Below are 24,593 nucleotides of genomic sequence, written 5' to 3'. Positions count from 1 at the left end.
GCGGCGTCGATTTCTGTTCCGACATGAACGGCAGCTCGTAACCGTTGGAAAAGGTTCGTGTTATTCCAAATTTGCTCCGGCGTGTACAGGAGCCGGTCGTCGAGGGAGGAGGCCGAAGCACTGGGTCAGATTCCCCATCCAGAGGGGCGCTCCGGACCGATGGAGCAGCGCGGCGGCCCGAGGCGTTGCTGAACGAGGGGCCGAGCGGGATGCCTGCCGGTGGTTGTTGAAGCGTGGCAGATGGCACTTGTAGCGGGCGTCGGGAAGTGCTCCTCAGTCAGCGGTGGGTGTTGGCGCTGGCTTGCCGTCCCACTTTTGGCGGACGCTTGCTGGCGGATTGCCAAAACTCCGCACGTTTGGGCATTGCGGCTGCTCCCTCTGGTTTGCACCGCAGTTGGCGCACTTCGATTCGTGCCCCCATCGGCTGGCAGGTCGAAGTGTCGTGCGCACCGGCACATTTGCCACAGCGGGCTTCATATGGCAATTCCTGTCCGTGCCGAACGCGAGCAGTTGCCACACTGCGTCACGTCTCGTTTTTCGGGCGGTAGCGCTCCCATTCCACCACGATGTGGAAGAGCGCTCTCACTCTTGTCAGGCCCGCCATGTGGTAGCCCCTTCTCCAAATGGCCAGGTAGAGTGGTCCCGTGTCGTCCTCCTTGTGCTCGCCGGATGGAACACACTCGTCGCCTTGAGTCCAGCCGCCTTCATTTCATCGATGATGGCCTCCGGGTGAACTCCGGCAGCCCTCGGACGAGTACTTTGAACGGCTTGCTACCGGGGCATCGTGTGTAAATTCCACCCCTTTTGCCTTCAGCAGCTTGCCGGCCTTGTCGTAATCGCGCCGGAGCGCACATGATCTTAGGCCGGTATGCACAGCTTGAACAGTGGCCGATGTGTTGGCCGCTAGCTCGGATCGCAGCGCCGAGAGTCCTTCGACGCCGTGAAGAGGGGGGAACCTTCGCGCCGGGGGCTTGGTCCACAGGCAGGGAGGCAAACTTGTTATTTGCCAGCAACCTGCTGTATGCCGCCGTGGCATCTTCATTCCTGGCTCGTTTTGGCGCGCTGGTCTGCCCGCTGTCGGCCACGGGCGGGTCGAGGCGGAGTCCGCCTTTTGCTTCCGATTGCGACCCATCGCTATGGGCCGCGTTGCTCTGCTTCGACTAGCAGAGATGCTTTCTGGCTAGCCACCCCTAGAGTAGGTTAGCGCCGGAGAGCAGTCGCGAGCGGGAAATCGCGAAAAAAGAGTGCACTTCGCACACGCACGGAAGAGAATTCGAACTTTCTCGCAACTCAAAAAGACACGCAACCGTTCACAACGCAGTTCGATTCGGAATGATGGCTGCGCCAAACACTAGCGGCCACTTTTATACCCACTCGAGGGTTGAGTTTCTTTCCTCTCTTGCTTTTTCTATTCTTCCGTGGCTTCCGATTGGTTGCCTGCATCGATATGAGCATATAAAAGAGGACTGCCTGGTTTTTTTGACCCTCATTCTGTCGCTGCGTTTCAACTATCCGTTTGGATGAAAGCAAATTAATCATCATCTAACACAATGCCCGTACCAAGCAGACTGCTCGTAAGTCTACTGGAGGAAAAGCTCCTCGCAAGCAGCTGGCTACCAAAGCCGCTCGCAAAGCGCCCCAGCCACCGGAGGTGTCAAAAGCCTCACCGTTATCGGCCAGAACCGTTGCTCGTGAAATCCGTCGCTACCAAAAGTCGACTGAGCTGCTGATCCGCAAGCTGCCATCCAGCGTCTGGTTCGTGAGATCGCCCAGGACTTCAAGACCGATCTGCGCTTCCAGAGCTCGGCTGTCATGGCCCTGCAGAAGCGAGCGAGGCCTATCTGGTCGGTCTTTCGAAGATACCAACCTTTGCGCCATCCACGCCAAGCGTGTCACCATTATGCCCAAGGACATCCAGCTGGCTCGCCGTATCCGTGGAGAACGCGCTTAAATTCGGTCTGCATTATAGTTGCCATTCTCAACAAAACGGCCCTTTTCAGGGCCACTAGAGCATTCCCTAAAAGAGTTGTGTGAGCAATTTTCCCTTCAGTGTACCTAAAACTGTTTTTCCCCTGGGGAACGATTACTTCCTAAAGCCCCTTGACCTTCCTCCTACCACCGAACGATCATACTCTCAACACTGATGAGGGAGGTACGTCAACCAACCGACAACTCGAGTTGTCCCTTCATGCTTCGCTTTGCACACACTTTTGAATGTGCATCTCCAGCGCGGACTTCATTCTCTGGTACCGGCCGTATGTTTCCCCTTCTTCTTATGCTCTTTTCCGGATGCAGAAGCTTTCCCAGCTCGCCTCCCCTTGTTGCTACAAACTAGACAACTCGAACATCCAACATTGAAAGTTTGACCGTATGATTGAAACGTAATCTTTGGCTTGTTTACTTTGAAACACACCCCTATGATAGTTATAATTGATAATTGTGGGGTTGGAAATTGATTGATTCCTTTAATATTAGGAGCTCCTGATATAGCCTTTCCTCGAATAAAATAATATAAGTTTTTTAAATACTACCTGCTTCATCAACTCTTCTATTGTCAAGCAGTAGATAGTAGAAATGGGGCAGGAACTGGATGAACAGTTTTACCCTCCTCTCTCTCAGGAACAGCTTCACGCAGGGCTGGCTGTTTCAATGTTTTATGTTCTCTGTTTCGGCAAATTGAACTCCAAAAATCGAAAGTTCGAGGTATCCCGAACAGAACATTTAAGAAGCCCAAACGTTTCCCCCCGCGGAATCTAGGAATTGATTCAGAAATGGTCATAATATGGCCGATATCTCTTCATCGATCCTCTCTGTGGCTAAATTAGATAAATCTGCAATATTTCAACAACACTCTCTAGCGGTGGACTGGATATTGTCGTCCTGAAAAGGACGGTTTTGGTTTGATGCACGCAGTGTAACTTATGCCTTCTTTTCGGTTTCTTCGGCAGCAAGACAGCCTGAATGTTGGGCAGAACACCACCTTGGGCGATGGTAACACCGGACAGCAGCTTGTTCAATTCTTTCGTCGTTGCGGATGGCCAACTGCAGATGACGGGGAATGATTCTGGTCTTCTTTGTTGTCACGGGCAGCGTTTTCCTGCCAATTCGAGCACTTCAGCGGCCAGATATTCCATAACGGCAGCCAAGTAGACTGGAGCGCCGGCACCGACACGCTCGGCATAGTTGCCCCTTCCCGGAGCAGACGGTGAATACGACCGACTGGGAACTGGCAATCCAGCGCGGTTGGAACGGGACTTTTGCCTCCTTTGCCGCGGCCAGACATTTTGTGGTTGAGTTTGAGTGGACTTGAGAAACAAACGTTCACGAAGCGTACGTAAGCGGTACTGATGGTGATTTCACCGGATGAGGGTATCTTTTATACATGCGTAGCCCTGCGCTGCACTCATACTAGGATGGTGGCGAACGAAATGGATGAAGTAGCAAACGAAGCGAAGGGGCGGAACAGCGCTCACCATTCTACGGGTATAAAGAGAACCGACTGGTTCGGTCGGCATCAGTTTCAGTTTCGTTTGGAATCTAAAAACAACGTTAGCAGCACGATGGCACCGAAAACCAGCGGAAAGGCCGCGAAAGAAATCCGGCAAGGCCCAGAAGAACATTGTCAAGGGCGATAAGAAGAAAGAAGAAGCAGCGCAGGAAGGAAAGCTACGCCATCTACATCTACAGGTGTTGAAGCAAGTTCACCCCGACACTGGCGTTTCGTCGAAAGCCATGAGCATCATGAACAGCTTCGTCAACGACATCTTTGAGCGTATTGCCGCGAAGCCTCCCGCCTGGCCACTACAACAAGCGTTCGACGATCACATCCCGCGAAATCCAAACCGCCGTCCGGCTTCTGCCCCGGGAGAGTTGGCCAAGCACGCCGTTTCGGAAGGCACCAAGGCCGTCACCAAGTACACCAGCTCCAAGTAAATGACGACCGACACTGCGTTCAATCACACCAAACCAAAAGGCCCTTTTCAGGGCCCATATTTCAATCCCGAAAAAGAGTTGATTTTGAAAAATCTGACACTAGACTGTTTTATCACACTATTGAACCGACTGAGGTAGTGTCACGGCGTGACTTCATACGTGACAACACCCCCCTTCTCTATCAGTTTGAATTTATTCCAATTCATTTTATTTATTCGATGTTATCAGTTTCAGTATTGATTAATTATAACGATTACAGTTGCAGAGATTTGGATCCCCATTCAGCTGCGTAATAAATAATAGGAACTTATTGTTAAGCAGTATAGGGAAAAATCTGTTCACAAAAAACCCTAGATCTAAGTTTTTCCATCCGTTTGAATTTAAACAAGAAGATCCACTTCGTACGTTCAACATTTCTGCTGATTGCAAAAAAATGTTGTACCTTAAACCACACTTCATTCACTAGCAGAACGTTTAAAGTTCAATATTTATGCTGATTGCCACATGTTTGCACCTTAACAACTTCATTTTTGCTATCGGTTGTGCTGCATGTTAGTAGTTTAGACAATTTTGACATCATAGGACTAGCTAGCTAGGCAGGCATGATGACAAGTTTCGTGGTTCGTTCGTTCTTCTTCTCAACGTATTGGAAAGAAGCTCATTATGTTTTCTAGCGTCCCATTTACAACGATCTCGTAAGAGCATCCCCAGCAGTTCAGGCTATCATAATAACGTTTATCGAACAACAGTTGATGCAAATGGTATCGATCGATAATCTCGATAATGCCATCAATCAGTTCCCATTGATGGGGCCCATTCCACTAGTTCATGGTGGGTGGTGTGTCTTCGAGATGTAACGGTCAAACGAAATTGGGAAAACATTCTTATACACAATGGGTGGTGGGCGCGTTGCAAATGGTCATTGTTGGCGTTATGAAGTTTGCGAATGATGGTGACATGACACGTTGTGTGGTTGCCATTCGGCTTCCTGGCTCGGGTGTTGCTTCAGTACTAGCACGGACAGACACGTTGAACAGCCCCTGAGGGCACTGTACACAAAAATATATCTCGATCGGGGAGTGTAGGGGTGCAGTTTCTACCCCGGGAACACGTGCCGTGGGGCATGTTAGGGACTTCGAGAACAATTGTCGCGAATTCAGCGCGACATGTCCGGTACTACTGCCGCCAGAAAAGATTGTATGGAATGTTCATTCGATGCAACTGCAGCTAGCAAAAACCGATGCTATTCGGGCAGATTTCGCACTAGCTCATTGCAGATTCCACCGCAGGGAGGGTGCTTGCTTTGCTTGCTTGCTTCTTGAAGTAAAACATTCTCAGATAAGCTAGATCCATATAGTAGCACGGTGCACTGTCCTTTTCCAATGCAGTTGCCGCCGATGGCTGAGGCAATGCCAGCAATTTGCACACATTCGACCAACCAACAGTGGCACAGGTGGAAGGTGATTAGTGTTTGGTGACATTGTTTTCCCGACAAAATGGCACAAACTTGTGTGACTGACGTCATAGTCGAGCCCAAGTTTTCGGTATGTTTGATGAAAAACATCAAATTAACATTGTTCAAAAGTTTACTAAACCAAACCGTAACATCGCTCGTCGGCACTGGGAATGACTTTGTTTGAGGCTCATTAGGGCCATTAGACACCGGCAATACTGGCTAATACCCGCATGTCACCGCAAAGAGCACCATTCATGTTGCCAAATTCACCACCGCCGTGCAGGGTGGTATGTTTCAATAGTTACTAATTGATTGTTTTATCGGAGCAAACCACAACCATATGGCGCACGGGTGCTGTAAAGACATGTTCAGCCGGTGCTTCTCGCGAAACCCGGCCCGATGTGGCGATGACGGGCTGCTAGCGAGACTCATGCACTCACCAAACGGACATACTAGACAGGCAAATACTTAGTGCGATTACCGGAAAAATGCGTTTTAAAAAAGGTGTTACCAAAAATATGTACAATATTTCGCGAACAGTCATCCAGTGGACGACCATGTCTGCATCCCTAACACAGACGACGAAATCGAACACCGCACTGTTGCCAGAATTTCCGTCATTCATTCGTTTACTATCGCCATCGTGTGAGTGTTACTCTAGCTACCTATCGAGATGTCTGAAGTTGCCACTGAAGCCGCTGCCGCAGCCCCGGCTGCCTCGCCAGCCAAGACCAAGAAGCCAAGGGCCCCCAAGGGACAGGGCAAGCCGAAGAAGCCGTCGACCCACCCCCCAGTCAACGACATGGTTGTTGCTGCCATCAAAACCTTGAAGGAACGCAACGGATCGTCCCTGCAGGCCATCAAGAAGTACATCGCCGCCAACTACAAATGCGATGTCGCCAAGCTTGCCCCATTCCTCAAGAAGGCCTTGAAGAATGGCGTCGAGAAGGGCAAGTTCGTCCAAACCAAGGGCACCGGCGCTTCCGGTTCGTTCAAGCTGAAGGCTGAAGCTAAGAAGGCCGCCAGTGAGAAGAAACCGAAGAAGGCCGGCGAGAAGAAGGCCAAGAAGGCTACCGGAGAGAAGAAGAAGGCCACCAAGAAACCAGCTGGGGAGAAGAAGGCCAAGAAGCCAGCCGGCGAGAAAGAAAGCCAAGAAGCCGGCTGCAGCCAAGAAAGCCAAAGCTGCTGGTGGCAAGGCTGCAAAAAGGCCGGTGGTGTGAAGAAGGCTGCTGCTCCGAAGCAGAAGGCCACCAAACCTTCCAAGAACCGCCGCAAGAAGCCCAAGACCCCAAAACCGAAGAAGGCTGCCCCAGCCAAGAAAGCTGCCGCGAAGAAGACCGCTGCCAAGAAGTAATTTGGGGACAGCAACCGTACTGTTGTAAAACAGCTATCTAACATCCATCAGTCCTTTTCAGGACTACCATCCAAGTTTAGAACAAAGAGTTGCACAGTCAATGATATTCCATTTCCATTTTATTTCCAGAGGGAAATAATCCCCCCGAAAAGTTACGTGCACTTTGGCCACTGAATGGCGAATTCTTCCCGAACCTTTCGCAAATCAATAAAATTGGCCAATCAATGCACCCCTTCTCTGCCAGCAACTGTAAAGCCCGGACAGGTAGGCGAGCACTGGCTGGCACTCACTGTAGCGGTGCATCCGTACCCAAAGCAAACCTCCACTAGAGGAACAGCTTTTGATACACTCGAATGATTCAAGGATTTGAAGAAGTCTATCGACTTAAAGGCTCCCCCAGATCTAAGCGACTTTTTACGGCGACAGCGACAAAAAACGTCGCGATTTCGCAGCGATTCGCGTCGTGTCAGTCAAGATGGTTCCATAGAAGAGTGCTTGCAGCGACACAACAACGAAATCGTGTCGCTGTCGCCGTAAAAAGTCGCGTAGTTTTGGGGGAGCCTTATTTAAATCGGGTTGAGATTCGTAGCGTTGCCTTGTGAAACCAAAACATGTTTTCGCGGCAACCTGGAATCGAACCAAGGACCTTGCGATCGATAGGCCCGTGCGTTTTTAATACACTCAGGCAAATGGACTATCGAAATACATTGGATGCACTTATGAAAATTCGCCACAATAAATCGGGTTGAAATTCATAGCTTTGCCTTATGAAACCAAACATTGGCAACAAAAAATGTTTCTCGCAGCAACCTGGAATCGAACCAAGGACCTTGCGATCGTTAGGTCTGTGCGTACACCACGCGCCTACCGACGCCTGGATGTGAGTTGATGCTAAAACGAAACATAAAGCGTTCGTATGTCAAAATGCAAAATGTATGCATTTCGATAGTCTAGTTCACAGGTCCGTACGTACCGGACCTACTGGGCAGGCTGAGTATCGACATCCCAAGTAGAGCGGTCAAGTACAGTTTGCTGCTAATAACCAAAGTAATCTTGACAGCTGATCCAGTATGAGCGAACTGCCACTATTTTCCTTGCGGAATAATCAAATTACTCTTGTGGATGTTGCAAATTAAGTTAATTGGCAGTAAAATACTAAGCCCAGGGATTGGCTTCTGAAAATCTCAATCTTTCGGGGCCAATGGGTCGACCTTGCTCAGTATGTTTGATTTTCGTAATCCAATGCTGTTCCACTATTCCAAAGATGAGAGCAAATCAATACAGTGTAACTGATTTTAAGCGTGATTGGCGAATCGAACGCCTCACATCCCCATCGCAGTTTGGGTACGAGAGAAAGAGAGTGAGCACCGCCGCCATTTGCTTGCGTGCACCGAGAAAAATTTGCGGCTCGAAAATTTGGCCCTGAGCTCCTGACACTCAAATTGAAACCGGTAAATTACTTCCGCCGCTGTTACTACACGTGGAGCATTTCCGTTGGAGTGAACGCGTCTTCATTATCAAAATTTTTTGTGCTCATTCTTTTGATTTATTTCGCACATGGGATTTTGCGAATGCCTCTTCTTCTTCTCATTTTTCTTGGCCGGCTTCTCACTTTATTTTTTTGTGACCATTTTGCTCACATGGCTTGTTGGGAAGTTGAACCCAGACACCTTCAGCATGGGTTTGCTTTGTAGCCACCGACTTTACCACTACACTAAGGAAGGCCTTGACTGCTATTTATCAACATTATGCTCTTCAAGTGCGTCTTACTGCCGAGTTTCAGATAATTTGGCCGATGCCAAACTCCAGATGCCAAAATAAATCAGTGTTTCATTAAATTGATGTTTCTCTAAAGTAATTAAATCTAGGGTGAATTAAAAAAAATAAAACAAACCCACACATGTAGCAGCATCTACCTTACCTATTCAATTTGTAATCGATTAGTTAACTAATGAGAGATTAGAAACTCTTAAAATGCTGTTCCCAAGGAAATCTGGATTTATTGTGGTATGAATATTCAACAACTTAGGATTTTTTTTTTATCCAATATGTTTGAGTGCAAAAACTTTCGGCAAGATTATTTTAGGCTAGTAAACTTTTCTTTCAAACTCTTGAGTCAAAAAGTTAGAGCCAAGCTCAAAAAATCAAACAAACATTGTTTGGTACTACATTGCTAATTATTGAGAAAAGTGAAACCTTTTTAAGAAGTTAGTACCGTAAAATGGGGTGTTAAGGACTCGTGGGGTTTTAAGGGATTGAACTTCTCCATCAAGTTTGAAAAGTCACAAAAACGTCGGAAGTCGATATATCAGTCATCTGAAATGCTTGCTTTGTTCGGAGGATTGTGAGCTGCATTATGTGATCGGGGATATCTATTAATATTAGGTATTGTGGAGTCTAGATATTGAAAACGATTCAAACCATTTTTGAAAGAATTTTATTGGCAAAAAAGATTTAACTACAAAACAATGAAACAATATTAACAAAACTATGTGAGTAACCCAGAACATAAGTATATTTAATTGAGATCACAACGCAGACAAAAGCTTTTGAAAATGTTATCTAGATTTCGCCTTTAATATTTCTTATGAAAGTTTTAATATTCTTTGAAAAAGTTTTTTTGAGTTAGCGGGGTGTTAGGGGATTATCTTTTCTACTACTTTTTCCAGTTACAAAACTCGTTCGATTTATGCCGATATATGTTCCATTTACCTTTAGGCTTGTTCCGTGAAGTAAAGCTGCATTGTAAAGGTTAAGGGGGACTATTTGTTGTTACTGAATATTACTAAAATGTCTAGCCCTGAAATATGGATTTTTTTTTTTTTTTTTTTTTTTTTTTTTTTTTTTTTTTTTTTTTTTTTTTTTTTTTTTCTCAGAGGCACCCGAGTTGCGCGAAGAGTGAAACCAAATCTACCTATCGAACTGTCAAACTGTCCTACCTATCGAGCAGACACAGCAAAACAAATAGGGGCTATTTTCGAAGACGAAGGAGAACAATCATTCAAAGAAGCAATGCAAATATATAGGTTATGATCCTGTTGCTTTAAGTATCAAACCAATTCAAGACAAATTCAATACGAGTTAGGGAGAGTTAACTGTACCGTCAAGCTACCATTCACCGTGCATTTAGAAAAAAATTTTGCACTTCAAAAAAATATAAAACTATTCCAAATAATTTGAAGCGTACTAGAATACCACTACGTTAGCGGGCATTATATAATAATTCAGGGAAAAAATCTTAAAACTAGTGATGCATAACAAAAAAATTAGTCAAAAATTATGTTTGAAAAATGTCCATGTTAAGGTCGCCCTCGTACCGTTCTATGTGTCACCATTTACCGTGCACACTAGTGCACCATTCACCGTGCGTATAGTTTTCGTCATGATTTGATTTTGTATCTTGAAGAAACGTTGTTAATGGAGCAACTATGTTGCTAGTAGTGTGCGCATTCATTTTAAGAGTATTCAAATCTTCATTTCAATAAAAACTATACAAAGTTTAAAAATTGGCTAAATTATTATTTTTTAATTAAAATTCGTTATAGGAGGTTTGACTGTATGGTCCAAACCATTCCATATTCACTTAATTCTAAATATGAAGTAGTTTAATGAGACATAAACATAAATCTAATATTATCGCATAATTCCATGCCTTTTACACTATACACGGTAATAGGATCCATTATATATTGAAAAGGATCCCATTCACCGTGCATTTGGGTTTCGACTGAAACACAATAAAAATCTAATTTGCATTAAATCTCATTGCTCATACGATGAAATACATCTTACTAATAATATCCACAGTGAAAACTTGTTGAAATTTTGAAAAATTTCATACTCTATCGTTAAATAAAAAAATGTGATTTTTTGGCGTTTCTACTAAGATTGTTGCAATATCTCGTTATCAACAGAATTCACATGATTTTGTCTACATAACTAGGTTTTTCAAAATTATTTGTGGCAAAAACTACTTCGTTTCATCAGTTTTTATCTTATTTTGCTGACCAAAGAATGATTTGTGAAAATTGTATGAATAGTTCTGTAGGAATTTGTATATGTGCACGGTGAATGGAAGGCCGCACGGTGACTGGTGACTTAACGGTATATAGGTTATGATTCCCTGTTGCATTTAAGTATCAAAAACAATTCAAGACAATTTTACGAAGTATTGACAGTTTCCAGATTAATAACTATGAAAGTTTAGCAGTTAAAAGAAAACGGTTTTGCGTTTGCAGGAGTTCCAAAGTTCGATAATATTGATGTATTATCTGATTGAGGTGAGCATAACTTATGAAAATGAATGAAAGCATCAAAGTTATGATCAAAAAGATTATGTTTTGTTTGTTGGCAAAATAGGTTTCATTTGCGAAAGTCAATCCTTTACAACCCCTGTTTTGCAGTTACGGTCAAAAATCACCATTTTCATGATATCTCAGAAATCTGCCATAGGATCCTCATAATTGTGTTGGCACGCGACGAGAGAATCCAGTACTGACCCGATTTTGTCAGCCCATTTCAGATTTGTCAAAAAATTGGTATCGTCATGTTTAACCACGTACCTCCTTTAAAAGTCCATGTAACCATGTTCGAAATTTGAAAAACGGGAACAAAATAAAAATGACCCGATTTGGTCAGCCTAAAATTCATCGAGGGGCTGACAAAATCGGGTCCTTACTGTAGTAGGGCTGTCCTTTGTTTAATTATTGACATACTAGAAGTTGCTTGAAACACCCCATTTTACGGTAAGATCTTTCATCATCCACTTTCAATACATTACATACAATACAAACTGATTGTTCAAAGTCATAATGCTTGTTGTGGTTTGTAGATTCGAAGCTTGGGAAATGTTCGTTCAAAACGATTTTCCCGGTGACCTTCTCAAATTCCCGGTTTTCCCGTCGGTGGATTCAAATTCCCGTCTCTCACCCGGTTCGGTGATTCGTTTTTCCTTCGTTTCGTTTCGGGTGCGCGAACACAATTCCAGTGCTTGTAAATATTGATTGCAACCGCATCCAGTGAGCGGGACATTTCTCATAAGGTACAGTGTGGAACATGATGAAATATTTGTTCGTCCATCGCATTGTGGAACCGAGCGAGGCAAACTAAGAAGTTCCTAACGCAATCCTAATGGAATTTGATGAGTGGTAATAGGTAATAGGGAGTGGTACGACGAGCGTTCCGTACCTGACACTGAAGTCCCGGAGTTGAGATGCATGCACGTGAGATTGGTATGGAAAGATGCACGCACTGGATTTCACCGGCGTGGCATCATAGCGGTTGTTGTTTTCGAACCGACCGAAGTACAACAAGTAAGTAACAACAGTAGTGCCACCCCGGGAAATGACAGTGCTGACTAGACTAGACTATGTATGTATATATATTGGCATTTATGGTGTCCTTCCAATCGGAGACGAGAAGAATTTTCTCCCCAAGCCACGCCACCGCCGGACTGCAAAAGCGTGTAGTGCTTGTCCCATTAGATTACCCTTGCTTTTAGTGTGTGAACATTTGTCATATCAACTCCTTGATGAGTGTGTTTGGTGGCCCTGAAAAGGGCCGTTTGAAGAGCGAAACTTTGGAATGCGATTTAACCTCCGAAACCGTACAGGGGTGCGTCCCTGACGCTTCAGAGCGTAGACAACATCCATAGCGGTAACGGTTTTACGCTTGGCGTGTTCAGTGTAGGTAACGGCATCACGGATGACGTTTTTCCAGGAACACCTTCAACACACCACGAGTTTCCTCGTAGATAAGTCCGGAGATACGCTTGACTCCTCCACGACGAGCCAGACGACGGATTGCGGGCTTGGTGATACCCTGGATGTTATCACGCAAAACCTTGCGATGACGCTTGGCGCCTCCTTTTCCGAGTCCTTTGCCTCCCTTGCCACGGCCGGTCATTTTGGGATGAATTTGGGTTCTGTGTTCGACGACGGTAGTACTGGAACTGATGGCTGCGCCAAACACTAGCGGCCACTTTTATACCCACTCGAGGGTTGAGTTCTTCTTTCCTCTCTTGCTTTTTCTATTCTTCCGTGGCTTCCGATTGGTTGCCTGCATCGATATGAGCATATAAAAGAGGACTGCCTGGTTTTTTGACCCTCGTAAGTTCGAAAAGTTATCGCGAGTGCAATGGGTGGCAAGAGGAAGAAGAAGAGCCTCTCACCCAATAAATCCCAATCCAGCCCCTTGTCGAAGAAAGACAAGCGATCCAGTGCCTCCAGCGGAGTCGACTTTGGCCGCGAGCTGAATGCCAGCCAGTCGAACATGTACGCGCTGTTGGATGACATCAGCGACCGCGACGATGACCAGTGCTCCATCCACACTTCGGCCACCCCGAGCGAGCGAGTTCCTCGTTCCCAGGTCGAAGCGAGAGCGATCGTCAGTGGTACAATGAAGGCGAATTCTCCCCCGATGAAGAAGAAGCTGCCCCCGTTGGTGGTGAAATCTCTTCCGCTCGAGAAGCTGAAGAAAGTGATGCAAGCAATCAACGTCCGAGCCGAGTTCCAGCTCACCGGGATGGGCATTAAGCTCATCGTCAAGTCGGATCAGGAATTCAGCAAGGCGAAAAACGTACCTCTCCAAGTCTGGTGCAGAATTCTTCACCCACGATGTGGCAGCGGAGAAACCATTCAAAGCCGTCGTTCGCGGTCTCTCGCAAATGGACACCAACGAAATCCTATGCGAGTTGAAGGATGTGTACAAGCTACAACCGCTGGCTGTCTTCAACATCAACAGGAGGGCGGCAACCTCGTCGACGAAGTATCGCGATTGCCTGTACCTGGTACATTTCGCGAAGGGAAGTGCCACTCTCGGAGCACTGAAAGCAGTGCGCACCCTCAACGACTGCATTGTCAAGTGGGAAGCGTACCGTGGACCAAATCGCAGCGTGACGCAGTGCATGCGGTGCCTCAACTTTGGCCATGGCACCCGCAACTGCAACTTGAAGCCAAGGTGCAACTTCTGTTCCCAGGAGCATTGGACCGAAAACTGCGTTCTCGAGGGTGCTTGTGAGTTCAGATGTGCCAACTGTTCTGGACAGCACATGTCGACCGACAAGCGGTGCCCGAAGCTCGAGGAATACCAACGAATCCGGAAGCAAGCAACAACAAGGAACCAGCCGAATCAGCAGAAGAAGAAGAAGCCAAACCTCATCAACCTCGACGAGTTTCCCGAGCTACCTCCACCGATGTCATCCTCCGGTTGGCAACGTTCACGTTCGCCGCCAAGAGCTCCCCCTGGTGGCATCCCGCCCGGATTCAGGTGGGGCAATCCGAATGGTGGCTCAGAACCAATCAACCAAGGCTTCCCGCAACCGGAGGCCCTTCCAACATCTGTGTCCAGCACGATTGCACATCTCGCCGCTCTCGTTGCTGAGATGCAGAAAATGATGATGCAGATGATGCAGATGTTCCTCAGCTTCAACGTTCAACGTCAAGGTTGCTAATTGGAACGCCCGCTCCCTGGCGGCCAAACATCTAGAGTTCATCGAGTTTCTAGAAGCCAACCGAATCGACATCGCATTTATTACGGAAACTCATCTGAAGCCGTCCGTAAGTTTCTACCTGCCGGAGCACTCCGTCTTCAGACTGGATCGCCCTGGTGTACAACATGGTGGTGGCGTAGCCATTGCCGTTCGCAAGGGATTCAAGTGCCGTGCGCTGCCGGATTATCGATTGAGCACCATCGAGGCGGTCGGAGTAGAACTGCTTACACCGACTGGGCCAATCGAAATCGTTGCAGCCTACAATCCACTACAGAGCAAGCTCTCGGATGGTTCCTCCATTCGCTTGAAAAACGATCTCCAGAAGCTGACTCGACGGATGGGTAAGTTCATTCTGGCTGGCGACTTCAATGCCCGTCACTCGTTGTGGGGCAATGCGAGGAACAACAGGAACGGTATGGTGCTTGCCGAGGACCTTCAGGCAGGGCACTATGTCGTTCTCCATCCGGATTCTCCAACACACTTCTCCCCGGCCGGAGCTGGTTCCACATTGGACATTGTCATCACGAACATCTCGGACAACTGCTCCAACTTGGTCGCCTTGACAGAGCTGCCATCTGACCACCTACCGGTGGTTTTCGAGGTGGAACATGCCATCAATCCACGACAACAGTATCGGAGGAAAAACTACCATCGTGCGAACTGGCCCCAGTTCCAGCAGTTCGTCGAGGATCGGTCCAATGAGAACCCGGTTCTGGTGACGGCGGAAGACATCGACAATGCTCTCCGAGAACTCACTGATACCATTGGTGAGGCGGAGTCCCGATTCATCCCATCAACTGCAGTAGTAAGTAAGTTCACCAACATTGACAATACCACGAAACGAATAATATCCCTTAGAAATTGCATTAGAAGACAATATCAAAGAACCCTCAATCCATCCCGTAAAATTCTCTATAAAAAACTTAACAGAATCATTGCCAATAGAGTTAGTAAGTTTAAAAACAAACAGTTCAACACAGATCTCAAAAATTTGCCAAACTACTCCAAGCCCTTCTGGCGTCTTGCAAAAGTGTTAAAAACAAAACCCAAACCAATACCACCTCTCAGAGAACCAAACAAAATTTGCCTAACAGCCAGTGAAAAGGCAAATGCCATTTCAAAGCAGTTTCTAGCCTCGCATAATCTGGGTCGGGATATAGTTAGTCCGATGGAGCCGTTGGTAACCGACAGCATCAACCGATTGGCCAATACACCAAACGCGCTTCCAGCTGAAAAGAGGGTCACATCAGCAGAACTGACGACTAGCATCAAGTTCACGAGAAACATGAAGGCTCCAGGGTTCGATGGAGTGTTCAATATAGTCCTCAAGAATCTTGGCCCCAAGGCGATCAACGTTCTGGTCAATGTCTTCAACAGATGCCTCGAGATAGGATACTTCCCTTCCAGTTGGAAACTATCGAAGGTGGTTCCCATTCCGAAGCCGGGGAAGGATCCCACCAATCCAGCCAGCTACCGACCAATCAGCCTACTCTCGTCAATAAGCAAGGTGTTCGAGAGGGTTGTGTACCGTAGGCTTCTGGACCACACCGAAGCGAACAATATACTGTTGGATGTCCAGTTTGGATTCAGGCGGGGGCACTCAACAGTGCACCAACTGCAAAGGGTGACCAACCAGATCAGGCGGTCGAAGCAGTTGTCGAAGACAACAGTCATGGCGTTGCTAGACATTGAAAAAGCTTTTGATAATGTCTGGCACGCCGGACTCACACACAAGCTACTCCAGCAGAACTGTCCCGTCTATCTGGTGAAGATTATCTCCAACTACCTCGCCGGAAGAACATCCCAGGTTAGCGTTTCCGGTACACTCTCGAGTCCGTACCCAATCCCAGCCGGAGTGCCACAAGGCAGTATACTTGGTCCGATACTATACAACTTGTATACTTCGGACATCCCCCCGCTTCCAGCTAGAGGCTCCCTATCGCTGTTCGCTGATGACTCAGCGATTAGCTACACCGGGCGGGTCATCAGAGCGCTAGTGAACAAACTACAAAAAGGACTTGATGCCTACGTTAAGTACCTGAAAAATTGGAAGATCCGGGTGAACGCCATCAAGACCCAAGTCATTGTTTTCCCGCATAGGAATACGGACCGCCTCAAACCGAACGGGAAAATAAAAGTGCTTGGCAACGAAGTAGACTGGGTTGACGTGGTGAGATACCTGGGTCTTCTGATGGACAGCAAGCTGCTCTACCGACCGCATGTCAACGATAGGGTGCTAATGAGCACTTCCACGCTGAAAAGGCTCTACCCGATGATCAATCGCCGATCGAAGGTCTCCAGAACCAACAAATTGGCCATCTACAAACAGGTAGTCCTTCCAATGTTGCTGTACGGCTCCCCGGTCTGGATGGGATGTGCCCGGACCCACATTAGGAAGCTACAAACCGTTCAGAACAAGTACCTAAAGATGATTCTGAAGCTCCCATGGAACACAAGGACGGCCAAGGTCCATCGGCTAGCAAATCTTGACCCAATTGCGGTAAGGCTGGAAAATGTAGCTTTGAAACATAGAAACAGAACTGTTCAATCCGAATGGCCAATAATTAGGAACATCTATGTTTAACATGGGTTCTTTGTACATATTGTAAATAGTGTAAATAGTTAGGAGTAGTTTAGATTTAGATTATAATGAAACAAAACAATGAAATGTTTAAAAATTATCATTAATATTCAAACAACAAAACATAAACAAGTTAGTAATAACTAAATGAAAACTATCAAAGTTTGAAAAGCTTATAGCGGTATCACTTAGAATGTAAGAAAAATGATTGTTTCAACAAGAAAAAATGAAATACATACATATTAATTTAAAAAAAAAAAAAAAAAATTTTTGACCCTCATTCTGTCGCTGCGTTTCAACTGATCCGTTTGGATTGAAAGCAAATTAATCATCATCTAACACAATGGCCCGTACCAAGCAGACTGCTCGTAAGTCTACTGGAGGAAAAGCTCCTCGCAAGCAGCTGGCTACCAAAGCCGCTCGCAAGAGCGCCCCAGCCACCGGAGGTGTCAAGAAGCCTCACCGTTATCGGCCAGGAACCGTTGCTCTGCGTGAAATCCGTCGCTACCAAAAGTCGACTGAGCTGCTGATCCGCAAGCTGCCATTCCAGCGTCTGGTTCGTGAGATCGCCCAGGACTTCAAGACCGATCTGCGCTTCCAGAGCTCGGCTGTCATGGCCCTGCAGGAAGCGAGCGAGGCCTATCTGGTCGGTCTTTTCGAAGATACCAACCTTTGCGCCATCCACGCCAAGCGTGTCACCATTATGCCCAAGGACATCCAGCTGGCTCGCCGTATCCGTGGAGAACGCGCTTAAATTCGGTCTGCATTATAGTTGCCATTCTCAACAAAACGGCCCTTTTCAGGGCCACTAGAGCATTCCCTAAAAGAGTTGTGTGAGCAATTTTCCCTTCAGTGTACCTAAAACTGTTTGTTCCCCTGGGGGAACGATTACTTCCTAAAGCCCCTTGACCTTCCTCCTACCACCGAACGATCATACTCTCAACACTGATGAGGGAGGTACGTCAACCAACCGACAACTCGAGTTGTCCCTTCATGCTTCGCTTTGCACACACTTTTGAATGTGCATCTCCAGCGCGGACTTCATTCTCTGGTACCGGCCGTATGTTTCCCCTTCTTCTTATGCTCTTTTCCGGATTCAGAAGCTTTCCCAGCTCGCCTCCCCTTGTTGCTACAAACTAGACAACTCGAACATCCAACATTGAAAGTTTGACCGTATGATTGAAACGTAATCTTTGGCTTGTTTACTTTGAAACACACCCCTATGATAGTTATAATTGATAATTGTGGGGTTTGGAAATTGATTGATTCCTTTAATATTAGGAGCTCCTGATATAGCCTTTCCTCGAATAAATAATATAAGTTTTTTAAATACTACCTGCTTCATCAACTCTTCTATTGTCAAGCAGTAGATAGTAGAAAATGGGGCAGGAACTGGATGAACAGTTTACCCTCCTCTCTCTTCAGGAACAGCTCACGCAGGGCTGGCTGTTTCAATGTTTTATGTTTCTGTTTCGGCAAATTGAACTCCAAAAATCGAAAGTTCGAGGTATCCCGAACAGAACATTTAAGAAGCCCAAACGTTTCCCCCCGCGGAATCTAGGAATTGATTCAGAAATGGTCATAATATGGCCGATATCTCTTCATCGATCCTCTCTGTGGCTAAATTAGATAAATCTGCAATATTTCAACAACAACTCTCTAGCGGTGGACTGGATATTGTCGTCCTGAAAAGGACGGTTTTTGGTTTGATGCACGCAGTGTAACTTATGCCTTCTTTTCGGTTTTCTTCGGCAGCAAGACAGCCTGAATGTTGGGCAGAACACCACCTTGGGCGATGGTAACACCGGACAGCAGCTTGTTCAATTCTTCGTCGTTGCGGATGGCCAACTGCAGATGACGGGGAATGATTCTGGTCTTCTTGTTGTCACGGGCAGCGTTTCCTGCCAATTCGAGCACTTCAGCGGCCAGATATTCCATAACGGCAGCCAAGTAGACTGGAGCGCCGGCACCGACACGCTCGGCATAGTTGCCCTTCCGGAGCAGACGGTGAATACGACCGACTGGGAACTGCAATCCAGCGCGGTTGGAACGGGACTTTGCCTTTCCCTTAACTTTGCCTCCTTTGCCGCGGCCAGACATTTTGTGGTTGAGTTTGAGTGGACTTGAGAAACAAACGTTCACGAAGCGTACGTAAGCGGTACTGATGGTGATTTCACCGGATGAGGGTATCTTTTATACATGCGTAGCCCTGCGCTGCACTCATACTAGGATGGTGCGAACGAAATGGATGAAGTAGCAAACGAAGCGAAGGGGCGGAACAGCGCTCACCATTCTACGGGTATAAAAGAGAACCGACTGGTTCGGTCGGGCATCAGTTTCAGTTTTCGTTTGGAATCTAAAACAACGTTAGCAGCACGATGGCACCGAAAACCAGCGCAGGCAGTACCAACGCTCTGGTCTGCCTGCGTTGAAAAGCGAAGTCAATCGCATATCCAAAATAATCAAGGCCAGAATGGTGGACCTCAGGAACGATGATTTTTCCAACAAGATCCGCTCTCTCCCAGATTGTGCTAGGCCATTCTGGAAGATGACCAAACTTTTAAAATCCAAACCCAGACCTATTCCACCGTTGATCCCATTAGACAACACCGACTCTAAGGATCGCTTGATAACCCCTGCGGAGAAGGCTGCTGAGATAGGTCGGCATTTCGTCAGCTCCCACAATCTAGGGCTAGACATTCCTAGCCCACACGAAGCTGCTGTTTCCGAACACGCAGCTAACCTACACCAATCTCCCAACGACTTCTCGGAGGAGTTGGAGATCACTGCCGACGAGTTGCTGGCCTATCTCAAAACATCCAAAAACATGAAGGCCCCAGGTTTCGACAACATCCTGAACTTGGAGCTCAAGCAATTGAGTCTCCAGTTCTACCAACATCTGGCACTGATTTTCAATCAGTGCCTCCGACTTAGCTACTTCCCCTCGTCGTGGAAGTCAGCAAAAGTCATCCCCATTAAGAAACCTGGGAAGGATCCTTCCTCCCCCAAAAGCTATCGACCCATCAGCCTTCTCTCAGGGTTATCAAAGCTTTTTGAAAAAAGCGATCAACAGACGGCTGCTTTCGGCAGCCGATCAAAACAACATCTTGCTCGAGGAACAGTTTGGCTTTCGACGCGGTCGTTCAACCGTGCACCAACTGACTCGAGTAACCAACATCCTCAGGCGGAACAAGTCCCTTGCCAAATCCTCCGCCATGGCGTTGCTTGACGTTGAAAAAGCATTCGACAACGTCTGGCATGACGGCCTGGTGTACAAGCTGCACCGATACAATCTTCCCACCTATTTGGTGAAAATCATCAAACATTATCTGTTTAACAGGACGTTCAGGGTTTCCCTTAATGGAGTCAACTCAGATCATCACAACATCCCCGCAGGTGTTCCACAGGGCAGTATTTTAGGTCCCCTACTATACAACCTGTTCACCTCGGACATGCCTCAGCTCCCTGAAGGCGGCTCTCTGTCACTGTTCGCTGACGACACATCAGTCGTCTACAGCGGCAGATTCACGAGAGCACTAACATCTCGACTCCAGAGAGGCCTGAACGTTTTGTCAGATTATTTGAACAGCTGGAAGATCTGTATCAACGCAGCGAAGACCCAGGTCATCCTCTTCCCCTATTCCAAATCCCCCAGACTTGTTCCGGCTGAGGATTGTAAAATCACCCTCGGTGGATCAACGGTGGAATGGTCTGATGCAGCCGACTACCTTGGGCTAACGTTAGACAGCAAGCTTCTCTTCAGACAGCAGGTTGACAAAACGGTCATCAAAAGCAATATCTTGCTAAAAGCACTTTACCCACTCATCAACCGGAAGTCAACTCTGTCTTTGAAGAACAAGCTTGCTGTTTACAAACAGGTCATTCTTCCAGTAATTGAATATGGCGTACCAATCTGGGAGAGTTGCGCTAAAACCCACCATCTGAGGCTCCAGAGGACCCAAAATAAGTTCCTCCGGATGATCCTCAACAGTCCTCCGAGAACGAGGACAACCGAGGTCCACCGTCTGGCCGAGATCAAAACTTTAGAGGAGCGCTTTGGTGACTCGATTGAAAAATTCAGGGCTCGTTGCCACCAATCTGGCCAGCAGGTCATCCGGGACCTCGTTCCCCCCTAGGTTATCAAATTTTTTGTAGTGTAAATAGTAGTAGTTAGGTTATCAAATTTTCTTTTCTTTTCTTAAAACTACCAGAGCCTTAAAGGCCGATTAATTACACTAGGGTAAAACCAAATCTATTCCACAACGAGAACAAAAATCAACCAAAATCAAAGCTGAAGGACCTGAAGGTCAAACTCTTAATTTGTAAAAATAATTTTTGTAAAACACAATGGAAAATAAACATGAATTTAATGCAACCGAAAACCAGCGGAAAGGCCGCGAAGAAATCCGGCAAGGCCCAGAAGAACATTGTCAAGGGCGATAAGAAGAAGAAGAAGCAGCGCAGGAAGGAAAGCTACGCCATCTACATCTACAAGGTGTTGAAGCAAGTTCACCCCGACACTGGCGTTTCGTCGAAAGCCATGAGCATCATGAACAGCTTCGTCAACGACATCTTTGAGCGTATTGCCGCCGAAGCCTCCCGCCTGGCCCACTACAACAAGCGTTCGACGATCACATCCCGCGAAATCCAAACCGCCGTCCGGCTTCTGCTCCCGGGAGAGTTGGCCAAGCACGCCGTTTCGGAAGGCACCAAGGCCGTCACCAAGTACACCAGCTCCAAGTAAATGACGACCGACACTGCGTTCAATCACACCAAACCAAAAGGCCCTTTTCAGGGCCACTATTTCAATCCCGAAAAAGAGTTGATTTTGAAAATCTGACACTAGACTGTTTTATCACACTATTGAACCGACTGAGGTAGTGTCACGGCGGTGACTTCATACGTGACAACACCCCCCTCTCTGATCAGTTTGAATTTATCCAATTCATTTTATTTATTCGATGTTATCAGTTTCAGTATTGATTAATTATAACGATTACAGTTGCAGAGATTTGGATCCCCATTCAGCTGCGTAATAAATAATAGGAATTTCATTGTTAAGCAGTATAGGGAAACATCTGTTCACAAAAAAAACCCTAGATCTAAGTTTTTCCATCCGTTTGAATTTAAAACAAGAAGATCCACTTCGTACGTTCAACATTTCTGCTGATTGCAAAAAAATGTTGTACCTTAACCACACTCCATTCACTAGCAGAACGTTTAAAGTTCAATATTTATGCTGATTGCCATGTTGCACCTTAACAACTTCATTTTTGCTATCGGTTGTGCTGCATGTTAGTAGTTTAGACAATTTTGACATCATAGGACTAGCTAGCTAGGCAGGCATGATGACAAGTTTCGTGGTTCGTTCGTTCTTCTTCTCAACGTATTGGAAAGAAGCTCATTATGTTTTCTAGCGTCCCATTACAAACGATCTCGTAAGAGCATCCCAGCAGTTCAGGCTATCATAATAACGTTTATCGAACAACAGTTGATGCAAATGTTATCGATCGGATAATCTCGATAATGCCATCAATCGGTTCCCATTGATGGGGCCCATTCACATAGTTCATGGGTGGGTGGTGTGTCTTCGAGATGTAACGGGTCAAACGAAATTGGGAAAACATTCTTATACACAATGGGTGGTGGGCGCGTTGCAAATGGTCATTGTTGGCGTTATGAAGTTTGCGAATGATGGTGACATGACACGTTGTGTGGTTGCCATTCGGCTTCCTGGCTCGGGTGTTGCTCAGTACTAGCACGGACAGACACGTTGAACAGCCCCTGAGGGCACTGTACACAAAAATATATCTCGATCGGGGGGAGTGTAGGGTGCAGTTTCTACACCGGGAACACGTGCCGTGGGGCATGTTAGGGACTTCCGAGAACAATTTGTCGCGAATTCAGCGCGACATGTCCGGTACTACTGCCGCCAGAAGAGATTGTATGGAATGTTCATTCGATGCAACTGCAGCTAGCAAAACCGATGCCTATTCGGGCAGATTTCGCACTAGCTCATTTGCAGATTCCACCGCAGGGAGGGTGCTTGCTTTGCTTGCTTGCTTCTTGAAGTAAAACATTCTCAGATAAGCTAGATCCATAGTAGCACGTGCACTGTCCTTTTCCAATGCAGTTGCCGCCGATGGCTGAGGCAATGCCAGCAATTTGCACACATTCGACCAACCAACAGTGCACAGGTGGAAGGTGATTAGTGTTTGGTGACATTGTTTTCCGGACAAAATGGCACAAACTTGTGTGACTGACGTCATAGTCGAGCCCAAGTTTTCGGTATGTTTGATGAAAAACATCAAATTAACATTGTTCAAAGTTTACTAAAACCAAACGCGTAACATCGCTCGTCGGCACTGGGAATGACTTTGTTTGAGGCTCATTAGGGGCCATTAGACACCGGCATACTGGCTATACCCGCATGTCACCGCAAAGAGCAACCATTCATGTTGCCAAATTCACCACCGCCGTGCAGGGTGGTATTGTTTCAATAGTTACTATTGATTGTTTTATCGAGCAAAGCCACACCATATGGCGCACGGGTGCTGTAAAGACATGTCTCAGCGGTGCTTCTCGCGAAACCGGCCCGATGTGGCGATGACGGGCTGCTAGCGAGACTCATGCACTCACCAAACGGACATACTAGACAGGCAAATACTTAGTGCGATTACCGGAAAAATGCGTTTTAAAAAGGTGTTACCAAAAATATGTACAATATTTCGCGAACAGTCATCCAGTGGACGACCATGTCTGCATCCCTAACACAGACGACGAAATCGAACACCGCACTGTTGCCAGAATTTCCGTCATTCATTCGTTTACTATCGCCATCGTGTGAGTGTTACTCTAGCTACCTATCGAGATGTCTGAAGTTGCCACTGAAGCCGCTGCCGCAGCCCCGGCTGCCTCGCCAGCCAAGACCAAGAAGCCAAGGGCCCCCAAGGGACAGGGCAAGCCGAAGAAGCCGTCGACCCACCCCCCAGTCAACGACATGGTTGTTGCTGCCATCAAAACCTTGAAGGAACGCAACGGATCGTCCCTGCAGGCCATCAAGAAGTACATCGCCGCCAACTACAAATGCGATGTCGCCAAGCTTGCCCCATTCCTCAAGAAGGCCTTGAAGAATGGCGTCGAGAAGGGCAAGTTCGTCCAAACCAAGGGCACCGGCGCTTCCGGTTCGTTCAAGCTGAAGGCTGAAGCTAAGAAGGCCGCCAGTGAGAAGAAACCGAAGAAGGCCGGCGAGAAGAAGGCCAAGAAGGCTACCGGAGAGAAGAAGAAGGCCACCAAGAAACCAGCTGGGGAGAAGAAGGCCAAGAAGCCAGCCGGCGAGAAGAAAGCCAAGAAGCCGGCTGCAGCCAAGAAAGCCAAAGCTGCTGGTGCCAAGGCTGCCAAAAAGGCCGGTGGTGTGAAGAAGGCTGCTGCTCCGAAGCAGAAGGCCACCAAACCTTCCAAGACCGCCGCCAAGAAGCCCAAGACCCCAAAACCGAAGAAGGCTGCCCCAGCCAAGAAAGCTGCCGCGAAGAAGACCGCTGCCAAGAAGTAAATTTGGGACAGCAACCGTACTGTTGTAAAACAGTATCTAACATCCAATCAGTCCTTTTCAGGACTACCATCCAAGTTTAGAACAAAGAGTTGCACAGTCAATGATATTCCATTCCTCTCACAGAGGGAAATAAATCCCCCCGAAAAGTTACGTGCACTTTTTGCCACTGAATGGCGAATTCTTCCCGAACCCTTTCGCAAATCAATAAAATTGGCCAATCATGCACCC

The 24,593-nt window shown here is 46.9% G+C and overlaps 4 protein-coding genes and 1 pseudogene across 4 annotated transcripts; 4 read left to right on the top strand and 1 right to left on the bottom strand.

Moving 5' to 3' along the window:
• The first annotated feature begins 1,549 nt into the window (after positions 1-1,549).
• On the top strand, positions 1,550-2,006 carry LOC110681403 (annotated as a pseudogene).
• Positions 2,007-3,546: 1,540 nt separating this feature from the next.
• On the top strand, positions 3,547-21,609 carry LOC110681402 (histone H2B). Its single transcript, XM_021857145.1, has 2 exons — positions 3,547-3,584; positions 21,207-21,609. Exons 1-2 carry the CDS (start codon positions 3,561-3,563, stop codon positions 21,555-21,557), a joined length of 375 nt encoding a protein of 124 aa, XP_021712837.1. The 5' UTR covers positions 3,547-3,560; the 3' UTR covers positions 21,558-21,609.
• On the top strand, positions 17,074-17,624 carry LOC5579070 (histone H3). The gene has a single exon (XM_001657215.2). The coding sequence runs from the start codon at positions 17,157-17,159 to the stop codon at positions 17,565-17,567; it is 411 nt and encodes a 136-aa protein (XP_001657265.1). The 5' UTR covers positions 17,074-17,156; the 3' UTR covers positions 17,568-17,624.
• Positions 18,491-19,001, bottom strand: LOC5579088 (histone H2A). The gene has a single exon (XM_021857146.1). The coding sequence runs from the start codon at positions 18,911-18,913 to the stop codon at positions 18,539-18,541; it is 375 nt and encodes a 124-aa protein (XP_021712838.1). The 5' UTR covers positions 18,914-19,001; the 3' UTR covers positions 18,491-18,538.
• Positions 21,610-22,957: 1,348 nt separating the features above from the next.
• LOC110681401 (histone H1-like) lies at positions 22,958-24,513 on the top strand. Its single transcript, XM_021857143.1, has one exon. The coding sequence runs from the start codon at positions 23,685-23,687 to the stop codon at positions 24,363-24,365; it is 681 nt and encodes a 226-aa protein (XP_021712835.1). The 5' UTR covers positions 22,958-23,684; the 3' UTR covers positions 24,366-24,513.
• The last annotated feature ends 80 nt before the right edge of the window (positions 24,514-24,593 follow it).

The sequence above is a fragment of the Aedes aegypti genome, unplaced genomic scaffold (assembly GCF_002204515.2).
Source record: "Aedes aegypti strain LVP_AGWG unplaced genomic scaffold, AaegL5.0 Primary Assembly AGWG_AaegL5_hic_scaff_812_PBJ_arrow, whole genome shotgun sequence".
NCBI classification, from domain to species: Eukaryota; Metazoa; Arthropoda; class Insecta; order Diptera; family Culicidae; genus Aedes; species Aedes aegypti.
The sequence above is the reverse complement of the archived record's forward strand: the minus strand, read 5'-3'. Positions and strand labels throughout refer to the sequence as shown.